Below are 18,541 nucleotides of genomic sequence, written 5' to 3' on the forward strand. Positions count from 1 at the left end.
CTATAAAGATTTAAAAAATGGTCCATTAAAAAAATCAATCTTAAAAAAAAAAAACAAAAAACAATGAACCTTCACCACATCTGCGATCACTCCTTAGGGCAGCTTTGGGAAAGCTTGCCTACAGTCTAAAGATCACTGGCAACCTATCCTCCTTACCTCATGAGGCTACTTTGAGAAGTGATACAATGGATAGACAAGCACTTTGAAAGTATATAACGGTACCCATGAAGGGAAAGGGTTGTTTGTATTATTACTATCAAACCCATAAACTCCACTCTGGGCATGAAGAACTAACTTCCGTGCGTTTGTGAAGGACTTGCACGTTGTTCCTTGTCTGTTAAACACCTGCTGGATTCATTGCCATTGTATTGACTTAGAAAACATTTTGATGCATGAGGAAAGCAAGTCCAGTTGTTACACATGATAAAAAACCCTGCCTTTGATTATCTCCGAGTCTACAGTGCAACAAGACACAGGGTGACGCAGACAGGTAAAATCTGAGAACTGAACAAATGGCATATACAAGGGATTCACAGAAGAAAGTCACGTGACCGGTGAACATCAGATACTCAACCTCAGTGGAAATCAGAGAGATGCAAAGATGACAGTCCAGGGTGGCACTACCAGAAGAACTCTGATACTATGAAATGGTGAGGGAAAAAGGGACTCTCACATATATACTGCTGGTCCAAACGTAAACCGCAATAGCCATTCTTAAGAACAATTGGGCATATCTAGCAAAATTGAATATATAAGGACCTAAGAATCCAGCAACCATACTTTAAGATATTACCTAGAGAAACTCACATAAGTGTACAAGTAGGTGTGCAAAACAATGTTTAACGCAGAGTATGTGTAACAATAAAATGCAACCTAAATGTCTACCTATCGGGGAAACAGATAAAATGGGGACTATTCATACAATGGGCTGCTATGAAGCTGTTAAACTAAGCAAATTAGAACATAATGCATGGGTAAATAAAAAGAATACTGAGTGAAAAGCAAGTTGCAAAATGGTTAATAGAATACGGTACCACTTATATGTGATAGAACCACCCTCTGATTTACGCATATACAAATACATAGGAAAACAAAAATGGACTGGAACCAATCACTTCAACATGACTGGGACTGCATAGTAAGGAGATGCGTATCAACTAGAGTGGAAACAGAGAAGGGAGAACCTTAGCCAATGCCAGCAGAATGGGAAAGGCTTTAAGAAGTGGAAGATGAAGTGAATCTTAAAGGGTGAGTATAATTTCACCAGTGGAGAAGGAAAGGGGATTTTATTAATAAATCTAGCATGGGCAAAGGGACAGAGGGGCATGTGAGGGGCCTAACACATGAGCACTGGCTAGGGTATGTTGAAACATGAGAGAAAACAAGAGGAGAGGGAGTCAGGAAGGTGTGATGGGGGCAGATACTTGTATAAATAGGTTAATATTCATAGACCTTCTTGTTTCTTTAGCTTAAAAAAAAAATCAAATCCTGAAAATTACATAACAACTGGTCTCCGTTTCTGTCGGTTTAGCCCCCTTTCTTTCTCCGGGACAAGGGGAGTCTCTTGTTCCTTGCTTCTGGAGTTGTGTGCCTGCAGACTCCAGTCACCCCAAGAAGCCATGTGACCCCTCTGGGCGGGGGCTGGGTTCTGCCCCTGCTCCCCCAGTCTCTTGATTAGCAGTGTCCTTCCAATCAGCACAGACTTGTGAACCAGCCACTCCTGGGATGGTGACAAGCTCTCACACAGAATGGGGTCAGAGAGCTCTGAAGCTGACAATAGATCATCTGACTCCAGCCCAGTCAACCCCAACCCACCCACAACTCGCCTTTAATTCAAACGACTGCCACTTAGCACAGCCCAATGGGAATCCCAGTGCCTCAGACAGCCCGCAACTCTGGGTCTCCCCAGCAGGCGTCTGCAGCAGCTGAGCTGCAGAAATAATGAGGTGATGGCATGACCATAACTGATTGCTTCGTTGGGAGGTGCCATCCTTCCCCGGGACAGGGCTGGAGTCGTCAGGAATCAGCAGTGCCCTGATTAAACATGCCTTGTACTGGTTGTATTCCTCTGAGGAGCCGTAAAGATGACTGAGCTTCCTGACACCAGGGCCCAAGTTAAGACTCTGAACTTGTGAAAAGTTGGGTTTGGCCAGCAACAGAATCTGCTCTTTCTCTGCTTGGCATCACTCTGATTCCACCTTCAGTTCTTCCTGGCAACAATTCTTCCTTTCCATGTCCATATCTGATATTTCTCTCAAATGCAGCAATAATAGCCCAAGGGAGAGCCTCTATGATAACAAAATTCCATAATTGACAGAATGAGCCCTCTGGGTTTATTCACATGATTTCCAAAGTAGCAATTTGGTTAACTGTAGAATTTAACGATTTGCACCCAAACCACTGTAGCATTTGTTCACATGACATCATGCAAGATTAGGCTGGTTCGTGGACACACTCTTCCTCCTCTTGCTCTCACATTTCTTCCATGCCTCCCCAGCAGCCCAGCAGCCTGCTCAGGCTGTAACAGACACTGGAAACATCAGATCATTTCAGAGCATGGTGATTTAAAAAGCATTCCCAAGGCAGGGGCCCCAACAGTTAGGTTCACCCCAGTGTTCACAGCAGCATTATTCACACTGGCCAATAAAGTGGAAACAACCCAACTATCCATCAACAGAGGAACAGACAAAAACGTGGTACATATATGCAACAAAATGTTACACGGCCACAAAAAAGGACACAAAGTAGGGATGCGTCTGCCACAGGGATGAAGCTTGGGAAGGCCCGGAAAGCAGTGAATCAGCCCCACACAAAGGAGTGAGGTCAGTGATTCCACCTGCATGTGAGACCCAGAAGAGGCAGCTTCACGGGGACAGAAGTGAGAGTGGAGGTTACCAGAGCAGAGGGCAGAGTAGGACATCATTGTTCAGTGGGTACAGAGCTTCTGTCTGGATGGTGAAAACACTCTGGGCACGGATGGTGGAGCTGGATGGTACACAATACTGTGAGTGTACTTAGTGCAATCAACAGTACACGTCAATGGCTGTTAATGTTTCTATCATGCACGTTTTACCACAGCAAATTAAAACAAAAAATCATCCCGCCTGTGTCTTGTACCTGTTTCATTATGAGGCGGTCTGTCTTCGTGAAGTGGCCCCATCCTGGCTAATAAGAACCGCCTTCAGTCACCAGGGATCAAAAGGGTTTCTTCCCTTCTCTGTTTTGTACAGAATCACTACTTTACTTCCTAAAGAACAGGCACTCTGTGTCTTGGCAACCTTACTACTACAAAGTGAATTTTGTAGTAGTAATTTTGCAATTTTGCAATTCTGAAACTCAGAGGAAAAGCTGAGATCCTGGTTTCACGCTCACCTGAGATGATTCATGATGCTAACTGTAGAGTGCTGGCCTAGCTTGCAGCCATGTGAGTGCAGGAGACGGCCAAGGGGGAGGCATGGACTCACATCCACAACCATCTCCCAGATCCAGCCCATGGCCAGGCCCCCACCTTGAGGCTTTAAACAAATGCTGTGAGCAAAGAGGCTACACACTCAATGTCTGACAACAGGGAGTTAAATAATGGTAAAGCCATCTATTAATGTATGTCTGTAGCCAACGAGTTCATAAGCAGCTAAATGATAAAGGGACATGGCTAATCCTATTAATATAATAGTCAGTGAAAAAGCTGGAAGGAAATATACCAAAATATTGAACAATTATCAGCAGGCTGTGGGATCAAAGGGGATTATTTCCTTTTCTTTCATATTTTCCAGTGAATCCTTCCTACCTTCTTAACATTTATTTGATAAATGTTTCTCAGTGGGTATGGGACTGAGACCAGCAGCATCAGGATCACCAAGGAACTTAAAATAAATGTAGATTCCCCGGGCCTTCTGAATCAGAAACTCTGGGAGTAACGCCCGGCTATCGGCTCTCACAAACGCTCCAGGAGATCCTGATGCACAGTCAAGTTTAAGAACAACTGCAATCAAATAAAAGCTTTTTTTTTTCCCGTTTTCAATCTGTTTGGTAAAAATGCCTTCAGCTTTATTGACCATTTCCCAAATCATATAAGAACAGATACTGAAACTTGCTTTTGTCTACAAGCATACTAAGTCACTTCAGTCATGTCCAACTCTTTGCAAACCTACGGACTGTAGCCCACCAGGCTCCTCTGTCCATGGGATTCTCCAGGTAGAAGAGTTTGCTTGGTTAATTGATGAGCCCCTATGATTCAAGACTCAGAATTTCCTGCAGTTGGTAAAGGCAGAGGGAACGAGAGGGGCCCTGAGAAGGTCCAGCCAGGGTCTTGTTCCCTCAGCTCCAAAATAATCTGAAGGACCAACCACACTGATGCCTTGTGCCTTACCTGATGGGCTCAAGGCTGTGTGGAGAAATCTAAAGCTATTTTGGCAATTTTCGGCTTCAACTGACTTTCCTCTCACTAAAACCAAGGGGCTCTTCGGGGCTGACAGAAGAGCCTACTGCAGCCCAGGCAATAATGAAGGGCCTCAGCTTTGGAGGCAGGAAACCAAAGCTAGCCCAGGGACGGTGCAGCCATTTAGCTCAACTCCATCAGAAGGAAACTTTTACAGAGGAAAGGGGGAAAAAGAGAAATGGAGTTCTGTCCCTATAGCATGGTTTGCTATAGTGAGACCTAAGTTTCGGAAATCTCTCTGACCCCTCACTTGCATCGGCCGCTCTGAGGCCACCGTGTGGGAGATGCAGGTGGTGAAGACAGAGACTGGACCTGCCCTGGCCAGTTCATGCCAACTCAGGGAACAATTTTCTGAGACTATTCAACAGATTATATGTTGTCACATAGCGTTTGACTCTATCTCCCCTCAAAAGACAAAGTCCAAACATTTTTGGGGAAAGTGGAGAGGATCTTTTATCCAGGCCTCCTCACCCCATGGGAACTGCCCTCCTGATTCAGTGGGGCCTCACCACGTGGGAAGGATTGGGTGGGACACTGATTTGCTGACATAGGATGGCAGGAGGGGACAGGACACGGCAGAGATGGCGGTAGATGGGGAGGATTGTCATGACACAGTCGGGCAGAGTCAAGGGACAAGGAAGACATGAAGAGGACCCTCTATCCAATACCGGGGACCTGGGCTTCCAGGTCAGGAGATTCACAAATCTGTGCTTTTAGGGGCACCTTTGAAAAATTTCCCTCAACCGTGGACAATGGGTTCTTGGGAAGAGGTGAGAACGCTGACCGCGTGAGGCTGGACGCTCAGCAGAAGGAACTCCAGCCAAGGAGGCCAAAGGCATCTGGATGGCTTTACCTCCATAATGGGACTGGACGCCAGGACCTTCTCTTCGATGTTGGTGTCACTGGCCGAGCCACTGACTGTGGTGAAGTAGCGCATGGCATACTTGGCCGACACCGTCTTGCCAGCTCCAGACTCCCCGCTGACTATGATGGACTGGTTCTTCTCGTCTCTGCAAAGGAAAGGCCCTGGTCAGTAGCTGGCCAACAAAAGGCACTCTCGCCTTCCAAGGACCCTGTTGACAAGGGTCTGAGCCCAAATTAGGGATAAATGTGAGGGATGGCGTGGAAACAGCCCAACTTGCTTCATACACTCTCACAGATCTGAAAGGGGGAGAAAGAAAGGAGTTCTGAGAAGGACTTACAAAGGCCACATACCCTGTTTTATGACCCAGAGGAAGGGGACATACGTATCTTACACTGTTTGTAATCACCCATAAGCTGACCTTGGGGATGATGGGCAAGAGCACCATCACTTTGTTCTACACACATTAGCTTTGCTTCCTTCTCAGCTAGAGAACCCAGGACCAGAATATGGGCAGTAAAACCCACCTGATTTTGAACCTCACACCCACTGGTTAGCTGTCCGACTTTGGACAAGGTAGTTTACTTCTTTGACCCTCAGACTACCTCGGTCCAGTCTCTTATGACTTTGATCTCCAACCACACTCATGCTCTTCTAAGTGGCCACCTAGACTTAGGGACCACCTAGGTCTCTAATTCATCCTAACACTCCTGCCAGATTAAGTGTCTAAAGCACAGCTCTGAGTGTGCCTTCCCCACTCAAATCAAGGTAACTACTCATCACTTAGTGAGTCAAGTCCAAAGTCCTTAGTTGAGCGGATGAACCCCATCACAATGCACAGCTCAACACTAAAACCTTTGACAAGCGTGGGCAAACTATGGTCCTAAGGACAGAACAGTGGGCCTTCAGTCTAAGGATCTTGCCTGAGCTCTGGCTCTGCTATCGGCAGGCTCTTTGTAAGCCTTAACCACATTAAAGAGGATACCATCTTAGAGATTAGCTGCGAGACTATATGAAACGATGTCTACATTTCGTATAAGACGAGGGTATTGCAGTCCAGCCAAGATGAGCAACTTGCCAGCCTCTGCCATTGATGGTTCTCACCCTGCTGGAAATCACCTGCAACTTAGAAACCCGACTCACGTCCAAAGTCTAACCCATCTCAGGCATCCCAGCAGGCAGTTATTTCTCTACCTTCTAAAGTCTCACGTCATCTGCTCTGTGCTGCTTGTAAGGCATTGTCCCATCGCACCTCACACTGACGTCAGGCCCTGCGTGGTCATTTTACTTGCTGTGTGACTCTGGGTCACTTCTTTTCTTTGGACCTCTGTCTTTTCATCTTGTCAAATACACGGTTACAACTTGGGACTCCCCCAGTGATTTAATCTGTCTCTGATATTTGATGATTCCATGATCAAAATTGTAACAGGGAGTAGAGGTGGGAAAAAGCTCTCAGTTTCAATTTTCCATTACTTAGGGTTGGCTGTGGGGGAGATATTTATAAGTATGGAATTCTACCCAGTGTCCTTCAAAAACACAACCAATGTATGGCTCCATCCATTCAGCCCAATTACAGACATGACTTAGCCTACTACTTGGGTCTCTGCTTTTCAATAAACCCTTTTCTCCTGAGCCAGGTGAGGTTCCCTTTACAGGCACACCTTGGAGATACTGCAGGTTCATTTCCAGACCACCACAATCAAGCAAATATTCCAATAAAGAGAATATTGCAATAAAGCAAGTCATGTGAATTTTTTGGTTTTCCAGTGCAGATATTTACACTATGATGTAATTTATTAAGGGGCTTCCCTGGTGGCTCAGATGGTAAAGAATCTGCCTGGAATGCAGGAGGCCCAGAAGGTACATAAGAGCATTATTCCAAAAAAAAAAAAAGCACATACTTTAATTAAAAAACTTTTTATTAAAAAAAAATGCTAAGCACTCTCTGAGCCTTCAGGCAGTTGCAGTCTTTTGGTTGTTGGGGGTTTTACTGCTGACTGATCAGAGTGGTGGTTGCTTAAGGTGGGGGTGGCTGTGGCAATTTCTTAAGATAAAACAACAATGAAGTCTGCTGCATGGACAGACTCGACCTTTCACTTGAACACTCAGAAGCCAATGCAGGGTTATCAACTGGCCTAATTTCAATATTGTGTCCCAGAAAATAAGGAGGTCTGAGGAGGTGGGGAGAGATGGGGAAACGACTAGTTGGTTTTGAAGGCCTGGGCATCAGGCAGGGGCACAGGACTCCTGGGATGAGAACCAGCCGCTCTCCAGCTCCCACGCAGAACACCAGCAACCAACAAGCCCACCTCCCATCCCTGGGCTCACACTGCATCCCCGTCTTGGACACCTGAGAGGCGAGATTTAACTGTTGCTCAACCTTCTGCTCTTCCGGCAAAAATTTCCCACCAAACCACTGCAGCACCTGGGGTTCCCCGAGCAAGGCCAGCCTCTTCTCCATCCCCATATCTGGGTGGGGGCCCCCTGGGCAGGGAGAGGGGGTGGGGAAAGTGGATGTCAAGGCACCTGAGGTCCCCACTGCAGAGCACTGATCGGCCAGGGAGCCACTGCAGGGACTTTGGGGACATCGTGCTGAAGTGCGGTCTTGTTTGGGTTTTCTGCAGAGAAGAAAGCATCATCCTTGGCCTCCCCACCAGCAACAGGCGCAGAACCACCAGGAAGCACTGCTTCAGCCATCTCCGACTGAGGGAAGCCCCAGAAGAGCTCCAGATACACCGCCCAGCTGTGACAACAAGGCCAGCACACCCCTGGACATGTGTGACACCAGTACCCTCACCCGGAACCCCTGCTCTAATTGGCACCATGTGACCACATGCCAATCACTGAACGAGAGCTCCTGGAGAGCAGGCACTGGCTTTAACCTTGAACCTGCAGGATTCCTAGTGCCAAAGACTCTCCATGGCTCCCTGTTCCCCCACCCAAGCCTTCTCCGTGTAAGGGGCACCAGCCTGCACTCACCCACTTCATCCAGAATCCTGGCAGTCACTGTGGATTCCTCCCTTTCCCTCAAGCCAGTGTGTCTCACTGAATTCACCTCCCAAGACATTCTGCTCTGCTCTCTGGACCTGTGAGTCCCAGCCATCATCTCTAACAAGCATACAATAACAGCTTTCTGACTCTTGCTGCCATCCTCCTGTAATATCAACACACCCTCCTTAGATGACCTTTTGTAGTGAATATGAGGTCGAACCTCGTCCCCTGCTTTAAGCCGTCCAATGGCACCCCTCTGCCCTCTAAGATCCCAGCTCCAGAATCCTGCTCAATGCTCTCCATGAACCAGCACCTCTCTTTCCAGCTTTATCACGTGCCACACTTCTGTTTGTTCACTCCGTTCAAGCCACATGGGGCTTTCTTTTTCCTTCCTACTTTTAATCTGCTTGAAGCGATTTCAGTTCACCTTGATTTTCCCTTCTTTGATCTCACAAATCTCAGTGGCTGGTACTCAAACAGAGTCTGCCTTATGGCCATTCACACATTACTACTTTTCATTGTAATTAATTACCACCACCAATTTACATTTAGCCATGTTATGCCTTGCTTCAGTCAGTTCAGTTTAGTCGCTCAGTTGTGTCCGACCCTTTGTGACCCCACGGACTGCAGCACGCCAGGCCTCCCTGTCCATCACCAACTCCCGGAGTTTACTCACTTATGTCCATTGAGTCAGTGATGCCATCCAGCCACCTCATCCCCTGTCGTCTCCTTCTCCTCCCGCTTTCAATGTTTCCCAGCATCAGGGTTTTTCCAATGAGTCAGCTCTTCGCCTCAGGTGGCCAGAGTATTGGAGTTTCAGCTTCATCAGTCCTTCCCATGAATACTCAGGACTGATTTCCTTTAGGACGGTCTGGCTGGATCTCCTTGCAGTCCAAGGGACTCCCAAGAGTCTTCTGTTTAGGACTCATAAGACTACTGGGTACCAGTCTTCTCATTAAAAAAAAATCCATTTTAATAATATAAATATTAAGATGTCGCAGTGTTTTTATTTTGTCTTTGGGCCACGGCATTCGGGATCTTAGTTTCCCAATCAGGGATTTGAACCCGAGCTCTGTGCAGTGGAAGCTTGGAGTCTTAACCACTGGACCGCCAGGGAAGCCCCCCAGTCTTCTCATTTTTAACGAGGATAAAAATGAAGTTTGGGAAGATCCAGGGATATTCCCAGCGTTCTCAGCTAGTAAGACACCAAATGCAAACTTGAACACAGACTTCCTTACCCTGGACAATTTCCCACTGGGGTGTTCTGTGACACCTCTACACCACCATTATAGCACCTTCGTGTGTAACCAAGCACCACTGGTGAATCCCTCCAACAACTCTAGCCTTGAGACATTAGACAGGAATCAGGCGTCAGTGCTGGCTGGCACAGCACCACCTCCTCAGTTAAAACATCACTTCTTTTAGGGTGGTCAGAAGCCCCCGCCTGACCACCCTACCTTCCTAGCACTCAGCATACAGTTTACTAATATTTTCTTTATCCACTTAGCACTCCTTCTATCCTTGTCTTTCCCATTAGAACGTAAGTTCCATGACAGCCAGTCTCAGATGCAGGGCTTGGATGGACAGGCCAGCACCTGGTTTGTGTCAAGATAGCAAGGGCTATCACGGATGGTGGTCTTCATAGACTGAGGCCACGGTGCCCCCTAGAGGTGTACAATTTACTGCCCACAAACCAAACTTTGTGGTTCCTGCCCTGAGTTCAGTCTCCGGAGCTCATCCATGGCAAGGGGGCTCCCTGTGGGGGCCCCAAGCTTCAAAGAGGTGCAGCTCTCTTTCCGTGGACTGGGCACTCCCTGAGAGGCAGGAAGAGGTGGGAACAAGACCTGCCAAAGCCCCTGACACACAGTGGAGCTGCTTAACAGGAAGGAGGGAATGCCCGGCCTGAGCCTCGCCTAGCAGGAAGGACGCCCTGTCTCTGAACACACATCATTAAGTCCCTCCATCATTTCCCACTCCAGTAACAAATCATCTGAAAATGTAGGTGTGTCAGTAGAATACAGTCTAGTCACTAATGGGATAATCAATCTATTGTTTCTTGCCTGTCTGTGTCTGTCTAGTCTGTAATTACAGTTTCAACACCATCATCCCAGTGCAGACCATCTACTATGGTTAAAAAAGAAAAAAACATTTGCACCAGACAGTGGGGATACAAAGAATTTTTAATCAAGAATTTCTGTTCAACACAGACATTTGTGTCAGTACCATGGACAGAGTTAATAACTGGGAGACATGCTAGGAAGACAATTAAAATGAATCTTAGCAGCATGCCAGCTAAAAAAAAATTGATAATACTATACATGGTATGATATTTTCTTTAAAACTCAACAATAAAAAAGAAATATGATGCCTAGGGATACAAACACAATTATATTAACACAAAATAATCTCAAAACCCCATTAGAGTGGGAAAGTCAGGAAAAGTCAGGTAGAGGGCAGAGTCACATTGGGAGGAAAAAGAAACCAGGTTCTATGGGAAGGGAAAAGTAAGGTTTGGGGACAGAGATAAGCTAGGATGGAGATAAAGTTAGGTAAAGCTATAGTTTTTCCAGAAATCATGCATGGATGTGAGAGTTGGACCATAAGAAGGTTGAGTGCTGAAGAACTGATGCTTTTGAATTATGGTATTGAAGAAGACTCTGGAGAGTCCCTTGGACAGGAAGAAGATCAAACCAGTCAGCCCTAAAGGAAAGCAACCTTGGATACTCATTAGAATGCCTAATGCTGAAGGTGAAGCTCTAATACTTTGGCTACCTGATGTGAAGAGCTGAATACTTGGAAAAGATCCTGATGCTGGGAAAGATTGAGGGTAAAGGGAGAAGGGGGCAGCAGAAGCTGAGATGGTTAGACAGCATCACCAACTCAATGGACATGAATTAGAGCAAACTCTTGGAGATAGTGGAGAACAGAGGAGCCTGGGGTGCTGCAGTCCACAAGGCTGCAACAAGTTGGACATGACGTAGCGACAGAACAACAGTCAGTTAGGTAAAAAAGGTACAGAGTGAGGCTGTTTGGGGCTCTAAACAGAGCCCCACAGTTCCAGTGAGTCTAAAGTTAAAGATTTTCTCCCAAGCTTGGGGCATGAGAAAGAACGGTTCTGCTGTGAGAAGGGGCTGGGCCAGAAAGTGCCAAGTCAGGGATCCCATAAACCCAGCCAACAAGAAAGCCAGGCTCAACGTGGGAATGAGGAGATATGTCCTGGGCAGCTAGAGAGAGGATGCCTATGTCTGCGGCCCTCCATGCTCGGGGCCCAGGCAGGCTCGGGGTGTGAGGCAGGCACAGCAGCATCCCTGAGCATCTCTGCCATCAGGCACCAGTGACCTACCTGCCACACCTTCCCCTCTCCCAGGCAGGGCTGTGTGCTCACAGTCTAGAAATCAAGTCAATAGGGAAGGCAGCCATAAATATTCATGGGAAACTGCTTAATTGGTAGTTAGCAGTCAGAGTCCTAAGTGCCCAGTCAATAAGAGGAAATTGAACCTTCTGACAACGCGGGGGCTACATACTTAGTGCATTTCATATCCAAGTATCATGTTTCCAGTTTAGTCTCACAGTGGCCCTCTGGGTGCTAAGTTCTATTGATAAACCTCCTAGGTGTAGTGTGATACAAGAAGCAGTGAAATGAATCCGTCTCCTTCCACTTACTTGCTGTTCCCAGGAGAGGCTGCCTCCTCTCACATGTGAAAGGATCACAGAAAGAACCTCTGGGAACTCAGTCAAGCCCACCCCTCACTGGAAGAATAAGCAGGGCAGAGTGAGACTGAAATGGGGTGGGGGTCTCCTCGGTGTGGATGGAGATGTCCCAGCACCTCTGCTCTTAAACTGGAAGGGCTGGAAGATGAGCCCTAAGACCTCCTGCTATTCCTGAACTCTGATTCCAGATCCAGGTTACAGCTGAGCTGTGAGGAATATTAATTAATAGTTCACATCAACTGCAGGTACTTGCTAATCTTGAAAATACCCCTGAAAATTCAGAAATCTGTGGGTTTAGTTAGCTTATTAAAGAGCAGAGACATTACTTTGCCAACAAAGGTCCATCTAGTCAAAGCTATGGTTTTCCCAGAAGTCATGTATGGAGGTGAGAGTTGGACTATAAAGAAAGCTGAGCGCCAAAGAACTGATGCTTTTGAACTGTGGTGTTGGAGAAGACTCTTGAGAGTCCTTTGGACTGCAAGGAGATCAAACGAGTCCATCCTAAAGGAAATCAGTCCTGAACATTCATTGGAAGGACTGATGCTGAAGCTGAAGCTCCAATACTTTGGTCACCTGATGCAAAGAACTGACTCATTGGAAAAGACCCCGATGCTGGGAAAGATGGAAGGCAGGAGGAGAAGGGGATGACAAAGGATGAGATGGCTGGATGGCATCACTGACTCAATGGACATGAGTTTGAGTAAACCCTGGGAGTTGGTGATGGATAGGGAGGCCTGGTGTGCTGCAGTCCATGGGGTTACAAAGAGTCGGACATGACTGAGCAACTGAACTGAACTGAGCAACAGAGGCAAGTGTTTCCTGTGATTTTATATTTAACAGAATTATTTGGTCCATGTTATCTTGTGCTGTGCCATGCTTAGTTCCTCAGTCATGTCCAACTCTTTGTGACCCCGTGGACTGTAGTCCACCAGGCTCCTCTGTCTATGGGATTATCTGGGCAAGATTACCTGCAGTACCAAATAAACACTTCTGAAGCTCTCTTTCACTTGGTGCTGGGAATTACTTTACAGTAAAGGAACACATCCAGGTAATATTCAGGTAAAAAGGCTTCTTGTGGGTCAGCAGTCTAGCTCACAGTAGTATCTGAAGCCAGGTGCATCTGAGCACCTCAGTCTAAAGCCCATCCTCTTTTCTCTTCACTGCACTCTCTTTGCCAGGCTACCAGGAGATACAAGGTCTTCTTCGATTTCTCTTCTAGAGCCGGCCTCATCCATTCATCTTTTAAATTTAGGAGAACCCTGAACGTCAGTTTCAGCATCTCCTCTCACCTCTCCAGGTTGCCTCTAACATGATCTCATCTTACCTCATCGCTACAAACACCACCCCAAAGCTGTCCACTCTCAGATTTACACCCCAACCCAGATCTCTCCCAAGAGCCAAGCACATCTGTGCAGCAACAGTGACACACAGAGGCTGCACAGCTCTCCCCTCGAAGCCTCCATACCCAGGACCAAGCTCCCCACCCGCCCTCCAGTCTGCTCCTTGTCCTTACTCCTCAAGCACATGGCTTGGCACCCCACACGGCAATGGGACGGGGACTTGGGAAGGGCCTTTGACTCTTTTCTGCTCCTTACACCACCAGGCAAAGTTGACTGTACTGCCTCGATCCTCTTTTTAATCCATCCCCTAAGTCCTGTCCCTCATCCTTTCTTTCCTGGTCCTTTCACAGTATCGTAACCGGTCCTCCCCTGCCTACGTCAGCCCCTACTCAATCCATTCTCCTCATTGCCGCTGGAAAGATATTTCCAAAACACTCATTTGAACATACGTAAGTCAGATGTGAGTTCAATCCCTGGATTGGAAAGATCCCCTAGAGGAGGGCATGGCAACCCATTCCAGTATTCTTGCCTGGAGAATTCCACGGACAGAGGAGCCCGGCGGGCTCAGTCTGCGGGGTTGAGAAGGGTCAGACACAGCTGAGCAAGCACGCACGTGGGTCCCACTGAGCACCTCTCATGAGACACTGGGGCCTGTCTGCATCAGGACCCGCAGCATCCCAGGCCCTTGGTGATTTATCCCAAGAGGCCATTCCAGGCAGAGATGCCAGGCTATGCAAAAGAGAGAAATGGTGTTCCAGGAAGAGGGTGAAGTTTAGGGCACTCGGACCCCAACAGGCAAGTCATGGCCTCTGGCAACGACTGGACTACAAAGAACCATCGCTTGCTCAGCCCTGGCTGCACGCTAGAAGCACACACATGTGGCGCTCAGGAAGCTCCCCCGGTGGATCCCACAACAGATCGCCTGGATTACAACATCTGGGGTAGAGCCCAGATGTTTGTTTTGTTTTAATTCCACAAGGATTCTGATGTTCTGCTACAACATTAGTTCTGCTAGGATTAAGAACCACCGCTCAACAGCTTAACTAAATGGGTCACGATATAAATATATTCAGGTACTTGTAGACATTCAAATACCTTGTAACTTATTCATGGTTGCTATTAGCCTAATATCATGTAACACTGACCTTAAAACAAAGACTAACTTTAAGAGGCTAAACAGTGCATAACGTGTGAGTTTTTTAACCGTTCTTCCTGGCTTAAACTATAGGAGCCTTTACATTTAAGTCTAAGTTCCAGTTAATGGTTTATTACAAGTCACTTAGAAATCAAAGTACAGCGTCCTCATTGACTAGACTTACGTGACTGATAACCACCCAGTGGCAGCAACAGTGCAGGCTGGTCAGCACTGGAGTCAGAAGCGCACAGATGCGTGAGCAGGGCAGAGCGCGCTGCGGCCTGCCAGCGCCTACGAGCGGGGAGACTCAGAGCTTCACTCCAGTGTTCTGCACCTGGGCTCTACAAATTCCCAACACGCTCACGAATAGAACTCAGGGGCATCATGAACTTAAACGGAATAAAAAGCACGGCTCCATTTAGTTTTACTAAATTCTAACAATTTTAACATTTCTGCCAATTAAGAATATAGCCAAACGTGAAATCTAAAAAAATTACACAAATGAACTTATTTATAAAACAGACACACAGACACAGAAGACAAACTTATGATTACCAAAGGGGCAAGTGGGGAGGGATACACACTGGATTAACAGACACACACTGTTACACATATGATATAGGTCCGACTATATGGTACAGAGAATTATATTCAATATCTTGCAATAACCTATAATGGAAAAGAATCAGAAAAAAATATATATACATATATAACGAGATCACTTTGCTATATACCAGAAACTAATATAACACTGTAAATCAGCTGTGTTAGTCACTCAGTCACGTCCAACTCTTTGCAACCCCATGGACTGTAGCTTCTGTCCATGGAATTCTCCAGGCAAGAATACTGGAGTGGGTTGCCATTACCTTCTCCAGGGGATCTTCCGAATCCAGGGATTGAAACTGGGTCCCCTGCATTGCAGGCAGATCCTTCATCATGTGAGTCATCAGGGAAGCCCCAGATCAACTATACTTCAGTTTAAAAAATAAACAAAAAAGAATAGTCAAAAACAGGGAGCAGAATTAGCAGGACCTGTCTTGGCACCCCACTCCAGCACTCTTGCCTGGAAAATCCCATGGACGGAGGAGCCTGATGGGCTGCAGTCCGTGGGGTCGCTAAGAGTCGGGCACGACAGAGCGACTTCACTTTTGCTTTTCACTTTCATGCATTGGAGAAGGAAATGCCAACCCACTTTAGTATTCTTGCCTGGAGAATCCCAGAGACAGAGAAGCCAGTGGGCTGCCGTCTATGGGGTCACACAGAGTCGGACATGGCTGAAGCGACTTAGCAGCAGCAGCAGTGACTTTGACACCATATTATATTACAGTTGCTGCAGATATCATTAAATATTTACACTCATCACTACTTCAAAATTATGGTTATTATTAGATCTGCCACTAATGCATTAACCATACCTTATATTTACTTTATCACAAACTCCCAAAATAATTTGATAAGTTCAGTATAATCAGTCCTTTGCAATTGTACATATTATATTTGATACATTTAAATGTTTCAAATGGAACAAAAATGGCTAAGAGTACCTCCTTCCCTTTTAAAAAATGGTTTTCTTTTCCTGATTGCAAAATCATGCCTCTTTGCACAGCATTAATGACAATGACTTTCAAGGAAACCATGCCCATGTTTTGTCAGTCCTGCTGCATTTCTCAAGGGCCAATAAGAAACATCACTAAGTGCGCTGATAGATTTCAGAGACTCCTAGGATAAGGGGCAAGGTTCTCTCCACTGGAATACATTGTAGCACAAGTTGGTATATAAACTTTCAGGCCTCAAAGCTCACACTTTGAGACTGACACTCTCACAGTGTCTGCATCTTATTGCCCTGAACAGTCCAACATCACCCTTAGCAGGGCAAGGATTTTGAGGTGTACTTTCTAGTAAGTTCGTGAGTGATATTGATGCTGCTGGTCTGAGCACCCAGCATCATTATCCCTTGGCTGGTTTGAAAGTTCATGATTTTCTCATGTGGCCATGAAATTATATAGCACCTGGGCCTAAGGCCAAATCTGCTTTAGTTGTTCTGGGGAGTCTATTCTAGAGGGAAAAAAGCTGGCTCAAGAGACAGTGTCTGCAGATCCATCTCACCCTCCAGCTGCTACAAAGGTTCTGACAGGTCCCCACTGGAGAGGCTCTCACAGGGTTTAGCTTCTTCGGTAGCCTTCCTCTCCTAAATGCAACCACCCCAGCCTCCTGGCCCAGAAACCGTCCAGCTTTTCACATATGAGACACTCAGGATCGAGTGGAGGTGGGAAAGCGCCCCGCTATGTTAGCAGCTGACAGGCCCCAGGGCAGACTGAGGACCAACCAGAGGCTGGTGCCCAGAGACATTCAACAGTTCACGATGAGTGAACATGCTCTAAGTGAAAAAAGAGAAGCAAAAGAGAGTCTGGCTACAGAAGGGCACTACTAATTGCAGTCATTTGTGTCAGCTACTTAATATTTATGCCTAAATTATCATGTAGCACAATGATTATGAACATCATTAAACATATCAGGCTAATTCTGCTGTGAGGTCTATTCAGTTATAAAAATAAAGGCTCTACCTTCACAGTGTTTTCCCTACACAGCTTAAAAAAATTAGACCACTGAGGGCACAAGCTTGGACATCCAGCCCAGCACTCTGTGACGCAAGGACCCTTCAAACACATCATGTGTTCAAGCACATGAGAGGTCACTTCATAAAACAATCTGCTTCAAACTGAAGGCATTCAAGCAAAGACAGAACTGACCTCACAGCTTAGTAGATAGTGTTGGAATTATCTACATGGAACTGCTGGGTTCAGAGCAAATGCACCTGAATGGTAGCTCTGGTTATTGACCAGTAGCACACTCATTCATGGGTTTCTTTAGTACAACATCCCAAGTCTATGGGTCCTAGAATACCCAGTGGGTCTCTAACCACTTCTGAGTCCTCTAAAGAAAGACTCACTTTAATGGGCTGAAAGACCTAATAATGGAAAGCAAGTCAATAATTCATTATGCTGTCAGGAAAACTCATGGCTCTCAAAAGTATCCCTAACAAAAGTAAAATTGAGAAAGGCTTCTCCCTTCTCTCAGCTCACACTTTCAATACATTTTTAGATCTGTCTCATCTGGGAAATGCTACCTGCAGGTCTAAATGTGCCAACCCCACTCCTGTGAGCTCAGCCAAGGCATCTTCCCCACCTGCATCCACTCCGTGAGCTGTTAAGATGGCAGATGAAACCATTTTAATAAGTGAACCAACTACAGCTGGCCCTTCAGCGACAGGTGTGAACTGCATGGGAACAGGGACACACAGACATTCTTTTCAGTAGTAAATACTGCTGCTGCTGCTGCTAAGTTGCTTCAGTTGTGTCTGACTCTGTGCAACCCCATAGATGGCAGCCCACCAGGCTCCCTCATCCCTGGGATTCTCTAGGCAAGAATACTGGAGTGGGTTGCCATTTCCTTCTCCAATGTATGAAAGTGAAAAGTCAAAGTGAAGTCACTCAGTTGTGTCCGACTCTTTGTGACCCCATGGACTGCAGCCTACCAGGCTCCTCCATCCATGGGATTTTCCAGGCAAGAGTACTGGAGTGGGGTGCCATTGCCTTCTCCAAGTAAATACTACAGTACTGGACAACTCGTGGCAGGTTAAATGGGAGCATCCATGGACGGCAGGAGCCAACTCTAAGTTATACATGGATGTCATCCATGCAGAGTTGGCGCCCCAAACCCCACATTGTTCAAGCATCAGCTGTACACTTATATCAAGTTCTGAACTTCCGCAACAGCAGCTTCAGGCCCAAGATTGACTATCTTCTGGAGAGGATAACCTGCACCCAGGACCTGCAGTTACAGCGCTGGGTGAGAGTAACTGAGATCTTGACAGATAGTACCTACTGATTGCTCACCTCCCTGACCTCTCTCAAGGCCTTTTTATATTGTAAGTGGCCAAGAGTTACCCAACAGAAAACCTAGGTAACAGGGATGATCAAAGTTCACAGCAGTCAATGTCAACTCTACAACACGATCACATCTACAACTTCAGTTTACCCTCCTGCTGACCACGGGAGGCAGGT

At 46.5% G+C, this 18,541-nt stretch overlaps 1 protein-coding gene across 3 annotated transcripts in view; it reads right to left on the bottom strand.

Moving 5' to 3' along the window:
* Window positions 1-18,541, bottom strand: part of MYO5B (myosin VB) — a 340,666-nt gene that overhangs the window by 133,775 nt on the left and 188,350 nt on the right. For all 3 annotated transcript variants that reach the window (XM_018039563.1, XM_018039562.1, XM_018039564.1), the window contains one exon: window positions 5,292-5,448. In XM_018039563.1, coding sequence (XP_017895052.1) covers window positions 5,292-5,448 — 157 coding nt within the window. The remainder of the gene's footprint in view (window positions 1-5,291; window positions 5,449-18,541) is intronic.

This window comes from Capra hircus, chromosome 24 (genome assembly GCF_001704415.2).
Source record: "Capra hircus breed San Clemente chromosome 24, ASM170441v1, whole genome shotgun sequence".
NCBI classification, from domain to species: domain Eukaryota; kingdom Metazoa; phylum Chordata; class Mammalia; order Artiodactyla; family Bovidae; genus Capra; species Capra hircus.